At 45.7% G+C, this 27074-nt stretch overlaps 1 protein-coding gene across 12 annotated transcripts in view; it reads right to left on the bottom strand.

Annotated features, from left to right (window-relative positions):
- nrxn2b (neurexin 2b) overlaps nucleotides 1-27074 on the bottom strand; it is a 580834-nt gene that overhangs the window by 226898 nt on the left and 326862 nt on the right. For 8 of the 12 annotated variants that reach the window (XM_077019139.1, XM_077019095.1, XM_077019103.1 and 5 more), the window contains one exon: nucleotides 25342-25368. The exons of the other annotated variants lie outside the window; for them this stretch is intronic. In XM_077019139.1, the coding sequence (XP_076875254.1) occupies nucleotides 25342-25368 (27 nt within the window). The remainder of the gene's footprint in view (nucleotides 1-25341; nucleotides 25369-27074) is intronic. 12 annotated transcript variants of the gene reach the window in all.

Raw genomic sequence — 27074 nt, 5'->3', positions numbered from 1 at the left:
ACTGTAGTGACAGTAATGACAATAGTGACTGTAGTGACAATAATGACTGTAGTGGCAATAGTGACAGTAGTGACCATAATGACTGTAGTGACAATAGTGACAGTAGTGATCATAATGACTATAGTGACAGTAGTGACCATAATGACTATAGTGACAGTAGTGACCATAATGACTATAGTGACAATAGTGACAGTAGTGACCATAATGACTGTAGTGACAATAGTGACAGTGGTGACAATAGTGACAGTAGTGACCCTAATGACTGTAGTGACAATAGTGAAAGTAGTGACACAGAAGAACAAGGACCTATTGAAGAACTCCTGCCACCTACACACACAAACCAATCTGAAGGACGACTGATCAAGGTGTGTGTGTGTGTGTGTGTGTGTGTGTGTGTGTGTGTGTGTGTGTGTGTGTGTGTGTGTGTGTGTGTGTGTGTGTGTGTGTGTGTGTGCGAATGTATGTGTATGTGCACATGAGTGTGTGTGTGTGTAGGTGTGTTTATGGGGGGGGGGGGTGTTCTACTCTCAAAATAAAGCATGAGTGATTCATGTATTATTACCCTCAAACAGATGTAACATCGTCCACATGCATGTATGTTCTCCAGCGTTTCAGTGTTGTTTCTGTCCTCCATTTGCTCTGCAGGCTGTGAGCAGCAGGACGTTCTCAGACACACTGGCTGGCTGAGACTTTGACAGCTTCACCTTCCACACTGCAGCTGTTTCAGCCCCAAACTACTCCTGACATTTGAAGTGCACTATGTCACTGAGTCAGAGTGACACAGACACAAAGTGAACCACAGTGCCTGATACGGCTACAGGCCGGCACACATGGTGATGAGAGAATCAAGGAGCCATTCTGTGAAACGGACTCGGGCAATCACAGCGGAGCAGGGTAACAGAGAACAGAGTGAAGACCAGCAGTGAAGACCAGCAGTGAGGACCAGCAGTGAAGACCATTTCTGTCTGACTACCATCCCCTACACAGGTATTTTCACCAAAGCATCACAAGCACATGTGATGTTTAGTATTCATAGAAAGATTCTTACTAACACTCTTGGCAGCTTGTTTGCTGCATAGAATGTCAAAATATGATTCCACTGTATACTGCAGCTGTTATAGTTACAGCTAATACAATGATGTTGTACTTATATATTTTTAAACAAGAGGAGGGGGGGGATTCTGAAACCAGTTTCTGATGACTACAACACCCCTGAGAGAACAGGCGTGAGACTGCAGCACGTGAGACTGCAGCACGTGAGACTACAGCAGGTGAGACTGCAGCACGTGAGACTGCAGCACGTGAGACTGCAACACGTGAGACTACAGCACGTGAGACTACAGCACGTGAGACTACAGCAGGTGATACTACAGCAGGTGAGACTACAGCAGGTGAGACTGCAGCACGTGAGACTACAGCAGGTGAGACTGCAGCAGGTGAGACTGCAGCACGTGAGACTACAGCAGGTGAGACTGCAGCACGTGAGGCTACAGCACGTGAGACTGCAGCACGTGAGATTACAGCGTGTGAGACTGCAGCACGTGAGACTACAGCAGGTGAGACTGCAGCACATGAGATTACAGCATGTGAGTCTGCAGCACGTGAGACTACAGCATGTGAGAATACAGCACGTGAGACTGCAGCACATGAGATTACAGCGTGTGAGACTACAGCACGTGAGACTGCAGCACATGAGACTACAGCAGGTGAGACTGCAGCACATGAGACTACAGCAGGTGAGACTACAGCAAGTGAGACTGCAGCACGTGAGACTGCAGCACATGAGACTGCAGCACATGAGACTGCAGCACATGAGACTACAGCATGTGAGACTACAGCATGTGAGACTACAGCACGTGAGACTGCAGCACATGAGACTACAGCAGGTGAGACTGCAGCATGTGAGACTGCAGCACATGAGACTACAACAGGTGAGACTGCAGCACATGAGACTGCAGCACATGAGACTACAACAGGTGAGACTGCAGCACATGAGACTACAGCAGGTGAGACTACAGCACGTGAGACTGCAGCACATGAGACTACAGCAGGTGAGACTGCAGCATGTGAGACTGCAGCACATGAGAATGCAGCATGTGAGACTGCAGCATGTCAGACTACAGCACGTGAGACTACAGCACATGAGACTACAACAGGTGAGACTACAGTGCATGAGCCTATAGCAGGTGAGACTGCAGCGCGTGATACTGCAGCACGTGAGACTGTAGCAAGTGAGACTGCAGCACATGAGACTACAGCATGTGAGAATCTACGCACAGGATGAAGCTGTCCAGCAGGGAGCTGGCTAAAAGAAACTCATGCCTGGTTAAAGACAGTCCAAGAGAGTGTATAAGTTAGTAAATCTAATGAACTACAGTGCCGCTTGAAAGTTTGTTTTTCAAGCAGGTAGGGGCATCTGTTGTTTTTGTTTCTATTGTTTTACCATGATTCTCTTACCAGTTTTATATATGAAATGTCTCGAGTTTAATGTGTGAGTTGTCAGCAGACTACATGAAACATGGAATCAAAGAATGTGCAAAAGTAAACCACAGCTGCATTGGTGAAGTCAATAAGGTGAAACACTCAAGTATATCAATTAAGTGCTCAAGTAAATCAATTCAGCAGACCAATCAAATGAGACATCCTTGGGAAAAGATTTGATCTACATTGATTAAAAGGGACAGGACACCAACCAAACCAGGTGCCAACGTGTAAAGCACATAGCTCAACAATGCTGTCACATCTAGCTCCGCCCCCCACCACCACTAGCTGTGGTGGCTATCTGTCATCCTGTTCCGTGTGTCAGTGTTTTTCCCTGCCTGTTTGTCCCGCCTTCATTTGTAACCCCACCTCCTCGATTATTGTTCCCGCATGTGTCTTGTCAGAGTTCGTGCTTATTCAGTGTATTTATTCCCCGTGGTGTCTAGGCTCGTGCGTCGGTCATTGTAGCTATCATGATCCGTAAGTTTCCATGCCTTCTTAGTTCACGCCGTCATCCGAATACTCCCGTTATCACGTACGTTTGCTCGCTCACTCCGTGTAACCCGTGTCATCATGCGTAAGGTTCTTCTCGCTGCAAGGTCTTGTACAGCTACAAGACCTTCTCCGAAAGATTCCAGCACCATCCATCCACAGTAAGACAAATCATTTACAAATGGAGGGCACTCAACATCACCACAACTCTGCCCAGAAGAGGACCAGATGATCCAGATAATGTTCTCTGGACAGATGAGTCCAAAATGTATTTATTTGGCCACAATCACAGGCGCCATGTTTGGAGAAAAGTCAACACTGCATATAAAGACAAGAACTTCCTCCCAACAGTTAAGCATGGTGGTGGAGATGTGAATGTCTGGGCCTACTTTTCTGCTTCATACTTTTCAGTTCTTGGAAAGAGAAATTACTTTATAATGAATAAATAATGAAAATATGTTTTTGATTTTCTGTGTCTCCCTTATATGGAAAATCTGTGTTACAAACAGAGGTTTGGATCTAAATTTCATACACCTTGTAATTTACATGTGCAACATGACTCTCACTTTAAACTGTCATTTTTAAAAGTCTGTAGAGTAAGAAACTTTACATTTTGTCATAGAAAATTTGCTTACTATTAAAGCATCAGTATCACACTTTCAAACAGTGTACAGAATGTTAGTAAATATCTTTATTTGCTTGCTCTTGCCATCTTATAAAAACATGTTTTCATTTCCTTCGTCAAAAACAGTCAACAATTCTCGAGTTGTCAGTGACCACGCAACTTCGTTAACATAATCTGTTCCTGAATCACAACACTGCATCTGACCACTCGTAAATTCCATGGTTGCTATTGGTCCATAGCAACCATGCTTTTCTGTTTTCTTTGTATGACAGCATTTCACACCTCTGTCTGGCTTGGTGTGTGGGGGGAGTGGTAGTGGTATTTTCAAGACTGTAGTGTAGTGTAAGACTAGTGTAGGCTGTAGTGTAGTCTAAGTGTAGACTGTATTGTAGACTGTAGTGTAGTGTAGACTATAGTGTAGACTGTAGTGTAGTGTAGACTATAGTGTAGACTGTTGTGTAGTGTAAGATTAGTGTAGGCTGTAGTGTAGACTGTAGTGTAGTATAGGTGTAGACTGTAGTGTAGTGTAGACTGTAGTGTAGTATAGGTGTAGACTGTAGTGTAGTGTAGACTGTAGTGTAGTCTAAGTGTAGACTGTAGTTTAGTGTAGACTGTAGTGTAATGTAGACTGTAGTGTAGTTTAAGTGTAGACTGTAGTGTAGTGTAGACTGTAGTGTACTTGCCCAGTGTCCTTGCTGCTTTGACCTAAAATCAGATGCGATGAATGTCAGTTTGCTCAGTGATATGGAAATGTTGAACTAATGTTGAATTTGTCCTGAAATAGTCACACTATAAAAATTATTCCAAGCTGTTTATTTTCATATTTTAAAGGAATTTAAGTATTGAAGTGATTTTGTCAATGTTGAAAGGTGCACAGGCCTCAACGCTTCATTACCCAACCCTGTCATCACTACAACTTAGTAGTACATATTGAGAGAGAGGGAGAGAGAGAAAGAGAAAGAGAGAGGGAGAGAGAGAGGGAGAGGGGAAAAGAGAGATGAAGAGACAGAAAGAGAGAGAGGGGAGAGAGAGAGAGAGAGAGGAGGGAGAGAGAAAGAGGGGGGAAGGGAGGGAGATAGTGAAAGAGATAGAAGGTGATATAGAAAGAGGGAAAGAGAGAGAGGGAGATAGAAAGAGAGGGAAATAGAGAGAGAGAGGGAGAGAGAAAGAAAGAGAGAGAGGGAGAGAGAAAGAAAGAGACAGAGAGAAATAGAGAGGGAGATGAAGAGAGAGTGTTCTGAACCAGGTCATTGTACGGTACAATAATGTAGTTCCTGTCACCCTGAATTCCCTGCCGTCCAACATCCAACGTTCCGTGTGCGTCCGAGCTGTGACAGGGCGTGTGGCGTAATTGGCTGCCCCAAAGTCTCCATGGTGCTGGAGGCCATGGGCACATTAGCGCCATTCACAACGAATGAAGATCCAGAGCCTACTGTTGCCAAGGAGACACTCAAGGCAACCTGAGGGTGGGGCAACAGCTAAATAGCGCCATGTGACACCATGCCCCGGCAACATGCCCCACCCACTCCCATCAGCCCCTGGCAGGGTGACGTTTCAGACTGGACAGTGGTGGCTATGGTTGGCTAGTTGAACTGTTCACTTCAGGTGATACAACCAAATACACCTGGATCTTCAGGACCAGCCAAGCAGAACCAGACAGGACGTACCTCTCGGACCTGCTCTACCTCACAGTGCATGAGGAACACAAGAATCTGATTGGCTGGCTCTACCTCACAGTGCACGAAGAACATAAGAATCTGATTGGCTGGCTCTACCTCACAGTGCATGAAGAACACAAGAATCTGATTGGCTGGCTCTACCTCACAGTGCATGAAGAACACAAGAATCTGATTGGCTGGCTCTACCTCACAGTGCACGAAGAACACAAGAATCTGATTGGCTGGCTCTACCTCACAGTGCACGAAGAACATAAGAATCTGATTGGCTGGCTCTACCTCACAGTGCATGAAGATAACAAGAATCTGATTGGCTGGCTCTACCTCACAGTGCACGAAGAACACAAGAATCTGATTGGCTGGCTCTACCTCACAGTGCACGAAGAACACAAGAATCTGATTGGCTGGCTCGGAGAACCTAAACCCAAAGGTTTCACGGGCTGAGGTGATACTGCCAGCGTTGGCTGCTGACCCGACTGACGATGGTGGATGACCCCACAACTGGAATGACTTCAGCCTAAACAAATAAACCCATATGAATCCACTATACCTGCTCATGTGACGTGCTGGCCAAACAGATTACCAAAACAGCAACAATTACAGCTTGGGCCAGCTGGTCCACTGGAGAATAACCTTGGAGCTGAATATTTCCTATTATGAGTATGTACTTTACACATTAATATTTTAATGTATTCTGAAACCAAGAATTGCATAAGCACCACAGGGGATATTGTAAATACAGCATGCTAATGAGATGCAAATGACTTCAGACCATGCATGAGAGGAAGAGGAAGTTACAGTGCAGTGTTTAAATAGCTGTGTTTTATGTTTTATCTGTTTGATCTTGGAGTGCACAGGATACAGAAAGGCCCCTTTCTCCTTTATCAATCATGCAAATGAAACGGGTGGAACAACCCCCTCCACCCTAATGATAAAAACCACCTCCACCCTAACGAGAAAAACCTTGAAAAACCTGGAAAACATTCTTGGCATTATTTTTTTATAAACTATTTGAATTATGAACACGAGTTTTTCATTAGATGTAAATGTATGGATGATGTGTGCCTGAATTTTAAAAGGAGGTTGATTGTGTTTGGGTGTTTAATTTGAAAAGCAGGGTGTAATTATATTGGTCAACAGGGACAGCCATGCCCAGTACTTAACACTAAGTGGGTTTCCCAATGATCCAATTAAACCTTCTCTTGTTTGTCTGCTCTCTTTCGGAGTAAAGGAACACAATCAGCTTGTTATTACACATCGGTGTTGAGAAGCATTGGCACTGAAGATGTATAGAGGTCACCAGAATGTACAGGGCAACTGTACTAATAGATACTGGAACACAGGGCAACTGTACTAATGGATTCTGGAACACAGGGTAACTGTACTAATTGATTCTGGAACACAGGGCAACTGTACTAATGGATACTGGAACACAGGGCAACTGTACTTATTGATTCTGGAACATGGGGCAACTGTACTAATGGATACTGGAACACAGGGCAACTGTACTTATTGATTCTGGAACACAGGGCAACTGTACTAATGGATACTGGAACACAGGGCAACTGTACTTATCGATTCTGGAACACAGGGCAACTGTACTAATTGATTCTGGAACACAGGGCAACTGTACTAATGGATTCTGGAACACAGGGCAACTGTACTAATTGATTCTGGAACACAGGGCAACTGTAGTAATAGATACTGGAACACAGGGCAATTGTACTAATGGATTCTGGAACACAGGGCAACTGTACTAATTGATTCTGGAACACAGGGCAACTGTAGTAATAGATACTGGAACACAGGGCAATTGTACTAATGGTCTGACCAATGGAGGGCTGATATACCCAGAGGGTTCCGTGTGGCTTGCTCTCTGGGCAGAGAGAAGAGTAAACAAAGTACTAAGAAGAAAACTGAAATGATCACAGTGTAACAGCAATGATCTCTGTCTCAAATAAATCATGAGTGAATAAGTGAACATGTGAATATGAGAAAGCTGAATGACGCAGTCATGCCAAAGCTTGAGAGCTGATGTGTGTGCCTGACAGGCGTCAGATAAGAGGGATCCAAAACCAGTGAAACCGTCATGATGTCACACAGTCATGATGTCACAATGATGTCACAATGATGGAACGGAAACGCATGGCTCCACAGGAGGGACAACAGCAGGAAATTAATGTTCATACACACTCTATCCATCCATGCATCCATCCATCTATCTGTGGGGTTCCCATTGTAGCTGAAAAATACAATCTATCCAGTGTGACCAGGGTGTTCCCCGGGGTCTTCTCCTAGTTGGAAACGTCCCCGGAGCACCTCCACAGAAATACACCCAGTGGACATCCGGACCAGATGCCTGAACTATCTCATCTGGCTCTTCTCTACATGGAGGAGCAATGACTCTACTCCGAGTCTCTCCCGGATGACCGAACTCCTCACCTTATCTCTAAGGGAAAGCCCAGACACCCTGCGGAGGAAACTCATTTCAGCCGCCTGAATCTACAATCTCATTCTTTCTGTCACTACCCAGAGCTTGTGACCCTTGGTCCCAATCTATAATCCCCATCTACAACCACATCTATAATCCCCATCTACAACCCCATGTCCCAGTCTATAATCCCCATCTACAACCCCATGTCCCATCTATAATCCCCATCTACAACCCCATCTATAATCCCCATCTACAACCCAGTCTATAATCCCCATCTACAACCCCATCTATAATCCCCATCTACAACCCCATCTATAATCCCCATCTACAACCCAGTCTATAATCCCCATCTACAACCCCATCTATAATCCCCATCTACAACCACATCTATAATCCACATCTACAACCCCATATATAATCCCCATCTACAACCCCATCTACAACCACATCTATAATCCCCATCTACAACCCAGTCTATAATCCCCATCTACAACCACATCTATAATCCCCATCTACAACCCCATCTATAATCCCCATCTACAACCACATCTATAATCCACATCTACAACCCCATCTATAATCCCCATCTACAACCCCATCTATAATCCCCATCTACAACCACATCTATAATCCCCATCTACAACCCAGTCTATAATCCCCATCTACAACCCCATCTATAATCCCCATCTACAACCCATCTATAATCCCTATCTACAACCCCATCTATAATCCCTATCTACAACCCCATCTATAATCCCCATCTACAACCCCATCTATAATCCCCATCTACAACCCAGTCTATAATCCCCATCTACAACCCCATCTATAATCCCCATCTACAACCACATCTATAATCCCCATCTACAACCACATCTATAATCCCCATCTACAACCACATCTATAATCCCCATCTACAACCCATCTATAATCCCCATCTACAACCCCATCTATAATCCCCATCTACAACCCCATCTATAATCCCCATCTACAACCCAGTCTATAATCCCCATCTACAACCACATCTATAATCCCCATCTACAACCACATCTATAATCCCCATCTACAAACCCATCTATAATCCCCATCTACAACCCAGTCTATAATCCCCATCTACAACCCATCTATAATCCCCATCTACAACCACATCTATAATCCCCATCTACAACCCAGTCTATAATCCCCATCTACAACCCATCTATAATCCCCATCTACAACCACATCTATAATCCCCATCTACAACCCAGTCTATAATCCCCATCTACAACCCCCATCTATAATCCCCATCTACAACCCCATCTATAATCCCCATCTACAACCACATCTATAATCCCCATCTACAACCCATCTATAATCCCCATCTACAACCCCATCTATAATCCCCATCTACAACCCCATCTAGAATCCCCATCTACAACCCAGTCTATAATCCCCATCTACAACCCAGTCTATAATCCCCATCTACAACCCAGTCTATAATCCCCATCTATAACCCCATCTATAATCCCCATCTACAACCAATCTATAATCCCCATCTACAACCCCATCTATAATCCCCATCTACAACCCCATCTATAATCCCCATCTACAACCCAGTCTATAATCCCCATCTACAACCCCATCTATAATCCCCATCTACAACCCATCTATAATCCCCATCTACAACCCCATCTATAATCCCCATCTACAACCACATCTATAATCCCCATCTACAACCACATCTATAATCCCCATCTACAACCCATCTATAATCCCCATCTACAACCCCATCTATAATCCCCATCTACAACCACATCTATAATCCCCATCTACAACCCAGTCTATAATCCCCATCTACAACCCAGTCTATAATCCCCATCTACAACCACATCTATAATCCCCATCTACAACCCAGTCTATAATCCCCATCTACAACCACATCTATAATCCCCATCTACAACCTAGTCTATAATCCCCATCTACAACCCCATCTATAATCCCCATCTACAACCCCATCTATAATCCCCATCTACAACCACATCTATAATCCCCATCTACAACCCATCTATAATCCCCATCTACAACCCCATCTATAATCCCCATCTACAACCCAGTCTATAATCCCCATCTACAACCACATCTATAATCCCCATCTACAACCCAGTCTATAATCCCCATCTACAACCCCATCTATAATCCCCATCTACAACCCATCTATAATCCCCATCTACAACCCCATCTATAATCCCCATCTACAACCCCATCTATAATCCCCATCTACCACCCAGTCTATAATCCCCATCTACAACCCCATCTATAATCCCCATCTACAACCCATCTATAATCCCCATCTACAACCCATCTATAATCCCCATCTACAACCCCATCTATAATCCCCATCTACAACCACATCTATAATCCCCATCTACAACCCAGTCTATAATCCCCATCTACAACCCAGTCTATAATCCCCATCTACAACCACATCTATAATCCCCATCTACAACCCAGTCTATAATCCCCATCTACAACCACATCTATAATCCCCATCTACAACCCAGTCTATAATCCCCATCTACAACCCCATCTATAATCCCCATCTACAACCCCATCTCTAATCCCCATCTACAACCACATCTATAATCCCCATCTACCACCCAGTCTATAATCCCCATCTACAACCCCATCTATAATCCCCATCTACAACCCATCTATAATCCCCATCTACAACCCCATCTATAATCCCCATCTACAACCACATCTATAATCCCCATCTACAACCACATCTATAATCCCCATCTACAACCCATCTATAATCCCCATCTACAACCCCATCTATAATCCCCATCTACAACCACATCTATAATCCCCATCTACAACCCAGTCTATAATCCCCATCTACAACCCATCTATAATCCCCATCTACAACCCCATCTATAATCCCCATCTACAACCACATCTATAATCCCCATCTACAACCACATCTATAATCCCCATCTACAACCCATCTATAATCCCCATCTACAACCCCATCTATAATCCCCATCTACAACCACATCTATAATCCCCATCTACAACCCAGTCTATAATCCCCATCTACAACCCCATCTATAATCCCCATCTACAACCCCATCTATAATCCCCATCTACAACCCCATCTATAATCCCCATCTACAACCACATCTATAATCCCCATCTACAACCCATCTATAATCCCCATCTACAACCCAGTCTATAATCCCCATCTACAACCCCATCTATAATCCCCATCTACAACCCCATCTATAATCCCCATCTACAACCACATCTATAATCCCCATCTACAACCCAGTCTATAATCCCCATCTACAACCCCATCTATAATCCCCATCTACAACCCCATCTATAATCCCCATCTACAACCCAGTCTATAATCCCCATCTACAACCCCATCTATAATCCCCATCTACAACCACATCTATAATCCCCATCTACAACCACATCTATAATCCCCATCTACAACCCCATCTATAATCCCCATCTACAACCCTATAACCAGGCCCGGAGTGGGCCCCTTTTTCAGCCCGGGAGTTTCATGTCCAAATCCGGCCCAAAATTATTTTTCCCTCCCAATCGGCCCAAACTAGAGATTGACATGAGCCGGCCCATCGGGAATCCTCCCGAATCTCCCGATTAGCCACTCCGGCTCTGACCCTAACTATAATCCCCATATAAAATCTACATCTCCATCCATAATCCATCCATCTACAGTCTCCATCTATAGACCTAAAGTATCACACTCCACCCTTATCTGTATGTTCAAAGGTCAAATCAGGGCTCTCTTCCCTCACCCACCTTCTCCCTACACCCTCTCCCTCTGCTCACTCGCTCCACCCTCTCCCTCCACCCACTCTTTCCCTCACTCACTCTCTCATTCTACCCTCTCTCTTTTCCTCTGTCTTTTAATCCTGTATTACAGTCTCCCTCCACACCCCTCTCTCTCCCTCTACACCCTCTCTCTGCCTCCACACCCTCTCTCTCCCTCCACACCCCTCTCTCTCCCTCCACACCCCTCTCTCTCCCTCTCACCCTTTCCTCTCTACTGTAAAATGCTATGTTCACTCTCTGTGTTTTACAGAAGCAGATGGGCTATATTAGGGTCACCCTATCACCAGCCAATAAAACAGGCTTGGTATACCATTACCACACACACACAGATGGCATGCATCGGACAAACCAAAGCTGAAAAATGAATAAACACCATGTCTCTTCCCCCCACTCCTCTATATGTATCTCTCTCTGCCTCACTGGCTCAGTCTCACCACTGGCTTTATTCAGTTCAATGATCCCTGAACACACAATACCCTGTACCTCCTGAACACATAACCCCCAGTACCTCCTGAACACATAACCCCCTGTACCTCCTGAAAACATAACACCATGTACATCCTGAACACCTAACACCCTGTACCTACTGAACACCTAACACCCTGTACCTCCTGAACACCTAACACCCTGTACCTCCTGAACACCTAACACCCTGTACCTCCTGAACACCTAACACCCTGTACCTCCTGAACACCTATACCCTGTACCTCTTGAACACCTACACTCTGTACCTCCTGAGCACCTAACACCCTGTACCTACTGAACACCTAACATCCTGTACCTACTGAACACCTAACACCCTGTACCTCCTGAACACCTATACCCTGTACCTACTGAACACCTAACACCCTGTACCTCCTGAACACCTACACCCTGTAACTCCTGAACACCTAACACCCTGTACCTCCTGAACACCTAACACCATGTACCTCCTGAAGACCTACACACTGTACCTCCTGAACACCTAACACCCTGTACACCCTGTACTTACTGAACACCTACACCCTGTACCTACTGAACACCTATCTTACTTTACCTACCAAACACCTAATACCCTGTACCTCCTGACCATCTAACACCTTGTACATCCTGAACACATCTCACCCCATCTATATCTCCTACTACTCCAATACCCTAAACACATCTCTTACTACTCAAACACTAAACAAATATCCTACTCATAAACACCAAACACATCTCCTACTACTCAAATATACTAAACCCATGTCCTACTACTCAAATACCCTAAAGACATCTCCTACTACTCAAACACCAAACCCATCTCCTACTACTCAAACACCAAACCCATCTCCTACTACTCAAACACCAAACCCATCTCCTACTACTCAAACACCAAACCCATCTCCTACTACTCAAATATACTAAACACATCTCCTACTACTCAAACACCAAACACATCTCCTACTACTCAAATATACTAAACCCATGTCCTACTACTCAAATACCCTAAACACATCTCCTACTACTCAAACACCAAACCCATCTCCTACTACTCAAACACCAAACCCATCTCCTACTACTCAAATATACTAAACACATCTCCTACTACTCAAACACCAAACACATCTCCTACTACCCATAAACACATCTCCTACTCTTGGTTTCATCACTTACAGAAAAAAAAATACATAAACAACACCACCAATCCCCAATCCTGTGTGTGTGTGTGTGTGTGTGTGTGTGTGTGTGTGTGTGTGTGGTGTTAATCCGTGTCTCATTCAACCTTCACACATGGTTACTCATTCACTTCTTGGGCCCCAAGCCCTCTTCTTTGTTAGTGTGTTTATGTGTTTGTGTGTGTGTTGGGTCAACAGGTGTAGGAGGGTGGCATGTGACTGCCAAACACACACGTGCACACTAATTCATCCACACACATACACACACAAATAAATCCATACTTGGACACACAAATATATCTATACATACATTCTGTACACACACTCACACAAATAAACTGATATACACAGATCACTACAAGTAAAATTCTCCAGAACACACTGCTGTTCTAAAAACAACATTCATTCTTTCATTGTGTTTGCCTTCAACACAACTCTAAAGGTCTGGGGTTGTTTTTATGAAATATTTTCCATCACTGTAAGCAGCTACAGTATATCATTCAAACAGGAACTGCAAAAATGCACATCCTCATTGGTCAATACTGTTTCTCACGACAGTAGCTGGTAGCCAATGACATGTGCGTAAACAATCAAAGGGATGCCATCATTTGATGTCTGGGGTTTGACCTTTTATAACTAAAGCCCAATTACCATGCAAAACCATATTTATTTTACATGTATTGTATCAGCTGCAGTATGTGTGTCCATTCTGTAAACCACCAAATATTAACTATTTATAACACACATACAGAGACAAAGACGAGACACACACAAGCACACACACAATCAGATGGTGTATGGAAGGCTAACCATGTACACTCGTTGCAAGCGTAATGTTAATGTGAGTGTTAAGTTGCTTTAGGGGCTGAAGGAGATTGGCATTCATTGCATTTATTGGTAAAATAAAGTTACCACGTTCATGGTGCTGGCTGTGGGATAACTGAAGAGATATTACAAGTCTTATGTAAAGAGGGCATCTATACACTCTACAACAACTAGGGTAAATGCAGTCGGGCGTGTGTGTGTGTGTGTGTGTGTGTGTGTGTGTGTGTGTGTGTGTGTGTGTGAGCGTACAATGATGAGAAGGGTGTGAGAAATAATGAAGTCCAAAGAGCATTTGATGTTAATCCCGTCTAATGTTTTATCGTGTCATATATCTGCTATCTGCAGTGAAGCAGTGACCGTGTAGAGCAGAAGAAAAACTCTACAGAAGGCAGAGCTGACACAATGAAGACAAAGGCCCTCCCTCTCCCTCCCTCTCCCTCCCTCTCTCTCTCTCTCTCTCTCCCTCCCCATCTCCCTCTCTCACACACACATACACTCCTACACATTCTCACTTCCTCATTCTCTTGCTCTCACATTCTCTCAGTCACTCTCTCTCTCACTCTGTCTCTACCACTCTCCCTCTCTCTCTCTCTCTCTGTCTCTACCACTCTCTCTCTCTCTGTCTGTCTCTACCACTTTTACACTCTCTCCCGCTGAAGAGGATTCATGGCATGACAGTGTCAAGTACAACATTATGAGAGCAAAACCTGAAGTTTCAGGAAAGGCATTAATAAGAAATATTAAGAAATCAGCCAAAATAACTACCACCATTACTACTACTACTACACTACTATTACCACTACTACTACTACCACAACTACTACCACTGCCACTACTACTACTACTACTACTACTACTACTACCACCACCACTACAACTACTACTACCACTACCACTACACTACTATTACCACCACCACTACCTTTATACTACTATTACTACCACCACTACCACTACACTACTACTACCGCCACCACTACTACCACTACTACTACTACTACTATCACTACACTATTATTACCACCACCACCACTACTACTACTACACTACTACTACCAACAATACTATTATCACCACCACTGCCACTACTACTACACTACTACTGCCACTACTACCTCCACCACCACTACAACAACTACTACACTACTACTACCACCACTACCACTACACTACTATTACCACCACCACTACCTTTACACTACTATAACTACCACCACTACCACTACTACTACTACACTACTACTGCCACTACTACCTCCACCACCACTACAAGACTACTATTACCACCATCACTACCACTACACTACTATTACCGCCACCACTACTACCACTACTACTACTACTACTACTACTACTATCACTACACTACTATTATCACCACCACCACTACTACTACACTACTACTACCAACATTACTATTACCACCACCACTACTACACTACTACTGCCACTACTACCTCCACCACCACTACAACTACTACTACACTACTACTACCACCACTACCACTACCACTACTATTACCACCACCACTACCTTTACACTACTATTACTACCACCACTACCACTACACTACTACTACCATGGCCACTACACTACTATCACCACCACCACTACTACCACCACTACTATTACCACCACCACTACCACTACACTACTACCACCACCACCACCACTACTACTACACTACTACTACCACCACACTACTACCACTATTTCCAACCCCACTCTACACCCTCCACTCACACCCCACACCCTCCAACCACACACCCTACACCCTCCAAACACACCCCATCATCCAGCCACACCCCACAGCCTCCAACACTACGCTCCACACTCTTCAAACAAGGTGAGCCCGGCTGCTGTGTTCAGTGGGTCTAGGCTGTAGCTGTACAGTGTAATACTCTGTGTGCAGACTGTGTCCAGCTACAAGTAAGTAAAACTTTATTTATATAGCACTTTTCTAGAGTGACTCACAAAGTGCTTTACAAATATGTACAAAATAAAATGCAATACAGGGCAATTTAAATATAGATTTAAATTTAAATGTAGGATTATAATCCAAAACTCAAGTAAATTATATATAGATAAATAAATAACACACATTGGGTTTTTAAGCACGTCGATCAAATTTTGTTAAAAGCAAGAGAATAAAAATGTTTTTTTATGTCTTTAATGTATTTAAACTTTTTTTAAGACGAATTGAATCAGAGAGTCTGACATCAGTAAGAAGATTATTTCACAATTTTGGGGCATAAACTGCAAAAGCCCAGTCCCCCTTTGATTTTAAATTAGTACGGGGGGCAGATAATAACCCCAGGGGGCAGATAATAACCCCAACATTAAAGACCTTAGAGTTCTCACACTATGAAGACATAAGAACTCAGTAATGTATGCTGGAGTCTCATCATGGACAGCTGATAAGTAATAATTAAAATTTTTAAATCATTTCTATCTATCTAACCAGAGTAGAGAAGCCAATACTGGTGGAATATGTTCCCTACACTTTGTTGTAGTGAGAAGACAGGCAGTTGTGTTTGATTAAGCTGTAGACATTCCACCTCTCGCTGATTCAGACAAGTAAATAAGGCACTGCAGCAATCCAATTGGGTGGAGACAAAACCAGGCATAATTTTTCAATGTCAGATTGCAGGAAAAGTTAGAAATTTCTAACTTTACTAATATATCAGCTGAAAAAAGCAGGTCTGAAGAACTTGATGTGTAATGAGGAACTAAGTGGAGAATCAAAGGTCACACCAAGATTTCTCACAAATGGCTCTGCCTTTAAACCAAGCTGACTGCACCTTTTTGCACATTTCGTCTGAGCCCACAATTAGAACATCGGTCTTTTCATAATTTAGTTAAAAACATTTTTGAGACATCCAGATTTTTATAGCTGTCAGACAGTTAGTAAGATTAGCCAATTTACCAGTCTCACTTCGTTTGACAGATAGATATATCTGTGTATCATCAGCATAATGAAAAGAAACATTATAACTTTGAATAATGTCACCTAAAGGGAGCATATATAAGGGACCGCACTGCTGCGAGACGCCCAGTCAGGCACCCACAGACACCACAAATGACCTGTTTGATAAGTAAGAATGAAACCATTTTAGTGCAGTTCCAGATATTTCAGCCAACTGACTCAACTTTTCCAATAAAATAACCGTGATCAATGGTATCAAAGCCGCACTAATATACAAAAAAATTTAAAGTGAAACCTGGCCAGCATAAGCGTGCCTATAAGTCATCTCATAAGCCTGGTATGATGTGGTAGCTTTCAAGGACCTCTGCCTTAGCCACCATACACACTCCGACCCGAGTGTGGCTCACCCAGCAGCCTGCTCAATCACACGAGAACACAACAGCTATCCTGCCGGGCTTCCTTCTACGCTGACACCGGCATCTTGCAATTCCCTCATCGTTTACCAGAAGCCCCGGTAAGACCAAGGAGCAATGTATATGATTAAATTCTGCTGCCTAGTTAAACTTGGCATCAGGCGTAACAAAAGATCGAATGTGCAATAATGTCTCTTTATCATAAACCTAAATGATGTGTTCATGAGTAAATAATGATAAAAATGCAACAATCAAAAACAACACAGGGGAAAACACACCTGACACACTGAGATGTTCAACACCTGTGTGCTCTGATAGAATCAAGACCTTCACACTGTAACTCTGTGTGCAGACTGTGGCCAGCTGTGTGGCAGGACAATCCCTCCTTCTTCAATCTCTCTCTTATCTTGAGCTTCCTCACTCCATCCAAATCACTCCATCCAAAAAAGAGCACACAGAATCCCCCTCTGTCTAAGATACCCCCTTCTGTGTAAGATACCCCCTGTCTAAGATACCCCCCGTCTAAGATACCCCCTTCTGTTTAAGATACCCCCTGTCTAAGATACCCCCTGTGTAAGATACCCCCTGTGTAAGATACCCCCTCTCTGTGTAAGATACCCTCTCTCTGTGTAAGATACCCCCTTCTGTCTAAGATACCCCCTCTCTGTGTAAGATACCCCCTCTCTGTGTAAGATACCCCCTCTGCCTAAGATACCCCCTCTCTGTGTTAGATACCCTCTCTCTGTCTAAGATACCCCTCTACCTAAGATACCCCCTCTCTGTGTAAGATACCCTCTCTCTGTATAAGATACCCCCTCTCTGTGTAAGATACACTCTCTCTGTGTAAGATACCCCCTCTCTGTGTAAGATACCCCCTCTCTGTGTAAGATACCCCCTCTGTGTAAGATACCCTCTCTCTGTGTAAGATACCCCCTCTCTGTGTAAGATACCCTCTCTCTGTGTAAGATACCCTCTCTCTGTGTAAGATACTCCCTCTCTGTGTAAGATACCCTCTCTCTGTGTAAGATACCCCCTCTCTGTGTAAGATACCCCCTCTCTGTGTAGGATACCCCCTCTCTGTGTAGGATACCCCCTCTCTGTCTAAGATACCCTCTCTCTGTGTAAGATACCCTCTCTCTGTGTAAGATACCCCCTCTCTGTCTAAGATACCCCCTCTCTGTCTAAGATACCCCCTCTCTGTCTAAAATACCCCCTCTCTGTGTAAGATACCCTCTCTCTGTGTAAGATACCCCCTCTCTGTGTAAGATACCCTCTCTCTGTGTACGATACCCTCTCTCTGTGTAAGACACCCTCTCTCTGTGTAAGATACCCCCTCTCTGTGTAAGATACCCCCTCTCTGTATCTGAGTGAGAAATACTGCAGTCGGTCCAAGAATCTTAAACGTGATGCTGCACACAACAACAGTCACATACAAAACCCCACAGGGGAAAATACTGTCTGCTACTCATGAAACACCCCCCTTAAGAACCCAAGCATGCACGTGTGTGTGTGTGTGTGTGTGTGTGTGTGTGTGTGTGTGTGTGTGTGTGTGCGTGCGCGTGTGTGTGTTTTCAGTTCGTCAGCTGAACTGGAGCAGCAGAGATGATGCCTCCCCAGGGTTTCCCTCTCCTTATCCCAGTCCTGATCTGTCCTGATCCCAGTCCTGATCTGTCCTGATCCCAGTCCTGATCTGTCCTGATCCCAGTCCTGATCTGTCCTGATTCCAGTCCTGATCTGGGCTGTCCTGTCCAGCCTGTCATCATGCTTGTTTGTGTCCTGCTCTCCTCAAGGAGAGGTGTGGGGCACCTGGCCCAGGTTCTCTTCTCTCCTACACACTGATCTGCATACATCTGCAGTCAACTCTGGAGAAGGTTCATCAACATGCTAATCAATCAAGTTTCAAGACAGTTTTCATCTCATTCTCATGTGAAGAGGAATTTCCTGGGCAACGTATTAGAAACATGAACTGAAGCCAACACTGTGAGAGTAAAGGAAGATTGCTCCTCGTCTAGTTTTCATGGCACAACATCGACATCTTAGAAAACTGAATTTAGAAAACTGCAATGCCTGCAGTGATGTCACTCGTCACATTGCTATTCTTCACACCTGTATTTATCTGCTCATAGCACTGCTCTGTATTTACAGACCTGTTCTATTTGTGATAACGGTAAACCTTTATAACTGACACCAGCTCAGAGCTACACATCTCCCAACAGACATCCAGGCCAGCACCAATGTCAGCTGTGTTTGTGTCCCATGTTTATAATACAAGAGTGCTCTGATTGGACAACGGATGCCTGCATGGCACTCAAAGAAGAATAGGCAGCAGCATCAGGACAATCTGCCTTACTTATAGCACTGAGCAGACACTTTCTTCACTAAGTTAACCTTCAGAGTTCTCCTCCCTGAACTGCTGTGCCACACCACGACCGTCCCCGTCCTGCCAAGCCCTGCGTGAGGACAGCTGTCTCCTGTCCTCAGATATTTCCTCATATTCGGAAAGCCGGGGGCTGGTGACGGGGACCATGTTCTGATGACAATGCAACGGTGGGGCTATCTGGCCAATCACAACTCAGTAAGAGTGAGAGAGTGAAAAGGGGAGAGTGAGATATTGAGGGAGATGGAAGCCAGTTAAGCATGAGGCCAGATCTTCATCACTCCCACCGTTAATGTCGTCTACTGAAGTCTCCAACCTCAGGACTTGTCTTAAGGGTTGTGTGTGTGTTTCTCTGATTCATCCTTTACAAAGTTTGGTCTTCTGCTTTCTATAATTCCAGTACAGAGAGTGATGTCAGTAATGATGACATAGATATGTCTCTAGAGACCATAGAGATGAAAATCTCATCTCATTTTCTTCACTTACTTCATTCCAGAGTAGCCATGACAGTAGGGTGAGAAGAGAAACCCAGTTATCTCTGTCTCTAACGTCTTCATCCAGCTCTTGGTGAGGGGCCCCTAGGTCAGGAGGTCACTCATCAAAGTGAGTGACCCAGCACTCATCTCAGGTGCTTCAATCTGCAATCTTGTTCTTTTGGCCTTCTATTCATAGGTAGCAGTAAGGCAGCCTACCGCACTCCCCAGACACCTACCACACACCCCAGACACCTACCACACTCCCCAGACACCTACCACACACCCCAGACACCTACCACACACCCCAGACACCTACCACACACCCCAGACACCAACCACACTCCCCAGATGCCTACTGCACACCCCAGACACCTACCACACACCCCAGACACCTACCACACTCCCCAGATGCCTACCGCACTCCCCAGATGCCTACCGCACTCCCCAGACACCTACCACACTCCCCAGACACCTACCACACTCCCCAGACGCCTACCGCACTCCCCAGATGCCTACCGCACTCCCCAGATGCCTACCGCACTCCCCAGATGCCTACCGCACTCCCCAGATGCCTACCGCACTCCCCAGATGCCTACCGCACTCCCCAGACACCTACCACACACCCCAGACACCTACCACACTCCCCAGATGCCTACCGCACTCCCCAGACACCTACCACACACCCCAGACACCTACCACACACCCCAGACACCTACCACACACCCTAGACGCCTACCGCACTCCCCAGACACTTACCACACTCCCCAGATGCCTACCGCACTCCCCAGACACTTACCGCACTCCCCAGACACCTACCACACTCCCCAGACACCTACCACACACCCCAGACACCTACCACACCCCTCATGTGTATATGATAAACTACCACAACCCCTCCATTACCTATGAGAGAGTACAGAACTGCTGTACAGCCAGCACAAATTCAACAATGTTCCTCCTGGATCTGTTCCTAACTCTTCCTCCTGGATCTGTTCCTAATGCTTCCTCCTGGATCTGTTCCTAACGCTTCCTCCTGGATCTGTTCCTAACGCTTCCTCCTGGATCTGTTCCTAACGCTTCCTCCTGGATCTGTTCCTAATGCTTCCTCCTGGATCTGTTCCTAACGCTTCCTCCTGGATCTGTTCCTAACGCTTCCTCCTGGATCTGTTCCTAACGCTTCCTCCTGGATCTGTTCCTAACGCTTCCTCCTGGATCTGTTCCTAACGCTTCCTCCTGGATCTGTTCCTAACGCTTCCTCCTGGATCTGTTCCTAATGCTTCCTCCTGGATCTGTTCCTAATGCTTCCTCCTGGATCTGTTCCTAACTCTTCCTCCTGGATCTGTTCCTAACGCTTCCTCCTGGATCTGTTCCTAACGCTTCCTCCTGGATCTGTTCCTAATGCTTCCTCCTGGATCTGTTCCTAACGCTTCCTCCTGGATCTGTTCCTAACTCTTCCTCCTGGATCTGTTCCTAATGCTTCCTCCTGGATCTGTTCCTAACGCTTCCTCCTGGATCTGTTCCTAACGCTTCCTCCTGGATCTGTTCCTAACGCTTCCTCCTGGATCTGTTCCTAACGCTTCCTCCTGGATCTGTTCCTAACGCTTCCTCCTGGATCTGTTCCTAATGCTTCCTCCTGGATCTGTTCCTAATGCTTCCTCCTGGATCTGTTACTAATGCTTCCTCCTGGATCTGTTCCTAACGCTTCCTCCTGGATCTGTTCCTCCTTTCGAGTTTCCTGCCAGACTTTCCCAGGGAGGTTGGGACACGTGATACTTCTGTAGTAAGCTCACACTCTTCTATAAATACTCTTCTATAAGCAATCCATACTGGAAATGTCTCGAAACCTAATCTTAACCCTAGTCCTAACCCTAATCCTAGTCGTAACCCTAATCCTAGTCTTAACGTTAATTGGTAAGAAATGCATGGTTTTATTTTTGAGGAATCATTACTCCTTCATCCAAAGTCTGGTAAAATCCCTCTCTCTTTCTCTCTCAGACACACACACACACACACACACACACACACACTGCAAATTTCAAATCTGCTTTAAAAATGCACCAATTATGCATTCCTTTGAAAATGCACATGCTTCAAAAGAATTCCTTATTAGGTCAGTTTTGTTTAATGTTCTTCACAAGGTGTTTGGATGCATACATGGATGAAAGAGGAATGAACGTAGTGCCCCTGATTTCAAGATGATGTGGGTGTGTCCAAACGCTGCTCCCACCCTGATTTAAAGATTATGTGGGTGTGTCCAAATGCTGCTCTCTCCCTTATTTCAAGATTATGTGGGTGTGTCCAAACATAATGGGGTGCACCTTCAACACCTTGAAATGAACAACTGGTACATTCATGAGCACAAAAAAGTGGGTGTGGAATGGGCGAAAACAGTAGAGAGGTGGGATGAGGAGTGGGCGGAGACAGAGGGGGTGGGATGAGGAGTGGGCGGAGACAGTAAAGAGGCGGGATAAAGAGTGGGCGGAGACAGTAGAAAGGTGGGATGAGGAGTGGGCGGAGACAGTAAAAGGGGTGGGATGAGGAGTGGGCGGAGACAGTAGAGAGGCGGGATAAGGAGTGGGCGGAGACAGTAGAGAGGTGGGGATGAGGAGTGGGCGGAGACAGTAGAGAGGCGGGATAAGGAGTGGGCGAAGACAGAAGAGCAGCGGTAAGAGGAGTGGGCGGAGACAGTAGAGAGGAGGGGATGAAGAGTGGGCGGAGACAGTAGAGAGGAGGGGATGAGGAGTGGGTGGAGACAGTAGAGAGGTGGGATGAGGAGTGGGCGGAGACAGTAGAGAGGAGGGGATGAGGAGTGGGTGGAGACAGTAGAGAGGTGGGGATGAGGAGTGGGCGGAGACAGTAGAGAGGAGGGGATGAGGAGTGGGTGGAGACAGTAGAGAGGTGGGGATGAGGAGTGGGTGGAGACAGTAGAGAGACGGGATGAGGAGTGGGCGGAGACAGTAGAGAGGCGGGGATGAGGAGTGGGTGGAGACAGTAGAGAGGTGGGATAAGGAGTGGGCGGAGACAGTAGAGAGGAGGGGATGAGGAGTGGGCGGAGACAGTAGAGCGGCGGTAAGAGGAGTGGGCGGAGACAGTAGAGAGGCGGGGATGAGGAGTGGGTAGAGACAGTAGAGAGGTGGGATAAGGAGTGGGCGGAGACAGTAGAGGGGTGGGGATGAGGAGTGGGTGGAGACAGTAGAGAGGGTGGGATGAGGAGTGGGCGGAGACAGTAGAGAGGTGGGGATGAGGAGTGGGCGGAGACAGTAGAGAGGTGGGATGAGGAGTGAGCGGAGACAGTAGAGAGGCGGGATGAGGAGTGGGCGGAGACAGTAGAGAGGTGGGGATGAGGAGTGGGCGGAGACAGTAGAGAGGTGGGGATGAGGAGTGGGCGGAGACAGTAGAGAGGAGGGGATGAGGAGTGGGCGGAGACAGTAGAGAGGTGGGGATGAGGAGTGGGCGGAGACAGTAGAGAGGAGGGGATGAGGAGTGGGCGGAGACAGTAGAGAGGTGGGGATGAGGAGTGGGCGGAGACAGTAGAGAGGTGGGATGAGGAGTGGGCGGAGACAGTAGAGAGGCGGGATGAGGAGTGGGCGGAGACAGTAGAGAGGTGGGGATGAGGAGTGGGCGGAGACAGTAGAGAGGCGGGATGAGGAGTGGGCGGAGACAGTAGAGAGGTGGGGATGAGGAGTGGGCGGAGACAGTAGAGAGGTGGGTAAAAGGGTGAAGAGGCTGAATAGTACTGAATAGAATTGAATAGTACTGGAAACCCTCAAGATCAACAAATAAACAATTAGCCCAGGAGTTTAACAGAGTTGAGCGTAATGGAGTTTACAGAAACAAAGGAAATCGCATCTGTAAATATATTAGTGTTTTCAAACTCATCATCTGCACCAGATGATATTCCCAGAGACACCAGCTGAAGAACTATGTGCTGTTCGAGCGCTGGGGGCTGGTACGTCTAGGGTGCGTGAGTCTAGCGTATGTGAGTCTAGAGTGCGTGAGTCTAGGGTACGTGAGTCTAGGTTGCATGAGTCTAGGGTGCGTGAGTCTAGAGTATGTGAGTCTAGGGTGCGTGAGTCTAGGGTGCGTGAGTCTAGGGTGCGTGAGTCTAGGGTACGTAAGTCTAGGGTACGTGAGTCTAGGGTGCGTGAGTCTAGGGTGCGTGAGTCTAGGGTGCGTGAGTCTAGGGTGCGTGAGTCTAGGGTGCGTGAGTCTAGGGTGCGTGAGTCTAGGGTGCGTGACTCTAGGGTACGTGAGTCTAGGGTGCGTGAGTCTAGGGTACGTGAGTCTAGGGTACGTGAGTCTAGGGTACGTGAGTCTAGGGTACGTGAGTCTAGGGTGCGTGAGTCTAGGGTGCGTGAGTCTAGGATGGCGTCTCGCAGCAGGGTTTGTTTACTCTGTGCTCAGACGCAGGTCCTGCATCCTTCTGCCTGTGACGTTATTGCTCTCTGACGCAGATGCAGCCTGTACAGCCTCACGTTCTGGTATAACTGAATGTTACGCTGCCACCCACTGGCCAAATATGGGTATTAGTGTTTCAGAATGCACACCATAAAGCTTACATATAAAAGACCTTAGACAATGTTTTACAAAACAACTAACTGTAATACTATGTGTAATGTACAATCATACATAATATACATACATACAATAAATGATCATACATTAAATGTGTAATCATATAATCACAAATATGCAACACACACACACACACACACACACACACACACACACACACACACACACACACACACACACACACACACACAGGTATCTCCTCCATGTGGTGTACCTTACCTTAGTGCATGTTAATACACACAGTGAAACAGCAGTTCTCATTTATAGATCACAGTATGTCACAGTTGTGCCTCTGTACTGCCAATTTCATGTTGTGTACTGTGTGTGTGTGTGTGAGAGTGAGTGAGTGAGTGAGAGAGAGAGAGAGAGAGAGAGAGAGAGAGAGAGAGAGAGAGAGAGAATGTGTTAAAATGCTCTAATTTAGTCTACAGTGATAAGTGTCATATATGTGAGGACGTGGTCATGATGAGAGTGAGAAGACAGATAGAAATAGAGACACAGATAGATGGAGAGAGAGAAATGTGTTTATGTGTTTAGAATAAACACACAGAATCACTTACTGAGGTTACAGTCTATCTTGATACAATCTGGCAGGAGAGAGAGTGAGATGGTGAGATCGAATCAAAGAAAAAGAAAAGGGAGAAAGAGAAAGAAGAGAGAAAGAAAGCAAGAGAGAAAAGACACATTTTACATCCTTCAAGGTTCATTCTGCAGACATGGTTGTTTGTTGGTGGGGACACTACCCGGGGACACGTCTCGAGTCAGAGTCCCACTGATCCTTTACTCCTGAAACCCAGCTCAGAGCTCCAGCAGCCCGGACCAACCTCGCTGTGTGTGCAGACGCCACCAGTGTGGCAGAGTGAGAGAGTGAGAGACGTGTGTGTGGATGGTGCCTTGAGATTAGGTTCAGGTTTTAGAGTTTGGCTTCAGATTTAGGGTTAAGGTTCAGGTTTTAGGGTTTGAGTTCAGATTTAGAGTTTGGGTTCAGATTTCGAGTTTAGGTTCAGATTTAGAGTTTAGGTTCAGCTTTTTCCAGCAGCTTCAGAAATCCGCACTGGAGTTGCAGTTTCATCACAGTCCCACAGGAGGCACTCTGTGTGTCTGTGTCTGTGTGTCTGTGTCTGTGTGTGTGTGTGTGTGTCTGTGTGTGTGTGTGTCTGTGTGTGTGTGTGTGTGTGTGTCTGTGCATCTGTGAAGAGGGTCTGTTGATCTTTGGCTCTGGGGTCTGCAGGTCTGTGGGTGTGTGTTCTGTGGGTTTGTGGTCTGCAGGTCTGTGGGTGTGTGGTCTGCAGGTCTGTGGGTGTGTGGTCTGCAGGTCTGTGGTCTGTGGATGTGTGGTCTGCAGGTCTATGGGACTGTGAGTCTGCAGGTCTGTAGACCTATAGGTCTGTGGGATTGCGATGAGTGAGTGTGTGTGTGTGTGTGTGTGTGTGTGTGTGTGTGTGTGTGAGTGTGTGAGTGTGTGTGTGTGTGTGTGGAGGCTGACAGATGATTGGCCTGCTGTGTGGAGCTCCAGGGCTCCTGGGATCCACGGAGCAGAAACTCAGGCAAGGGTGACCTGCACACGCCCGCCAGTAACACAGCCTGCTGCACACAGAGCTTCTCACAACTCACATCCTAACTCTCCTTATTTACATGATTACTTATTCATGAGAGTGCCTTCTAGATTTCATTACTATTAATCAATTACTTATTAATCTATACTAGATTTATGCGGCACATTTCACCACATTTCGCCCTTTTTAATGTAGGTCGCACATCTAATTCTATTTGATTTTGTTCAGTGTAATCTGCCAAGTGCCCCCAGGGCAGAGTCTTTATCTTCACTGTATTAAGAGAGGGTCATCTCTCTCACACTTTATGCCTGTGCTTATATCAAGCCAAATTAGAAATAATGCCAAGCACTGTATATTTGGCTCCGTTGGCGAGCACTGTTTCCTCTGTCTCCCTCTGCTGGTCAAAGCCTGTATGTGCAAGCTGCAGTGGCTGAGGCGTGGTCTCGAGCTGTCAACCGCTACGGAGTAGTGAAAGCAAACAGCCAGGGACCGGGCTCACTGCCCGGCAACGTGGGGGTGGAAACCCAGCATTACATAACAGAATTATTTCACAAGGTCTTCCTCATACCTGTGTGACAGAGGATAGAGGGATTTGTGTTCTCACTGAGACGCTAGTCCTTTTTAGTAAATGATGGATATTCCTGTATAATTGTATGTTTCGTACAGTCATGTGTCATTCTATGTGACTGCATGTGGACGTCATACAGGAAGTCATTTTCTCTAGACCAGGCTCGAAG

The sequence above is a fragment of the Brachyhypopomus gauderio genome, chromosome 1 (assembly GCF_052324685.1).
Source record: "Brachyhypopomus gauderio isolate BG-103 chromosome 1, BGAUD_0.2, whole genome shotgun sequence".
In the NCBI taxonomy this organism is placed as follows: Eukaryota; Metazoa; Chordata; class Actinopteri; order Gymnotiformes; family Hypopomidae; genus Brachyhypopomus; species Brachyhypopomus gauderio.
The sequence above is the reverse complement of the archived record's forward strand: the minus strand, read 5'-3'. Positions and strand labels throughout refer to the sequence as shown.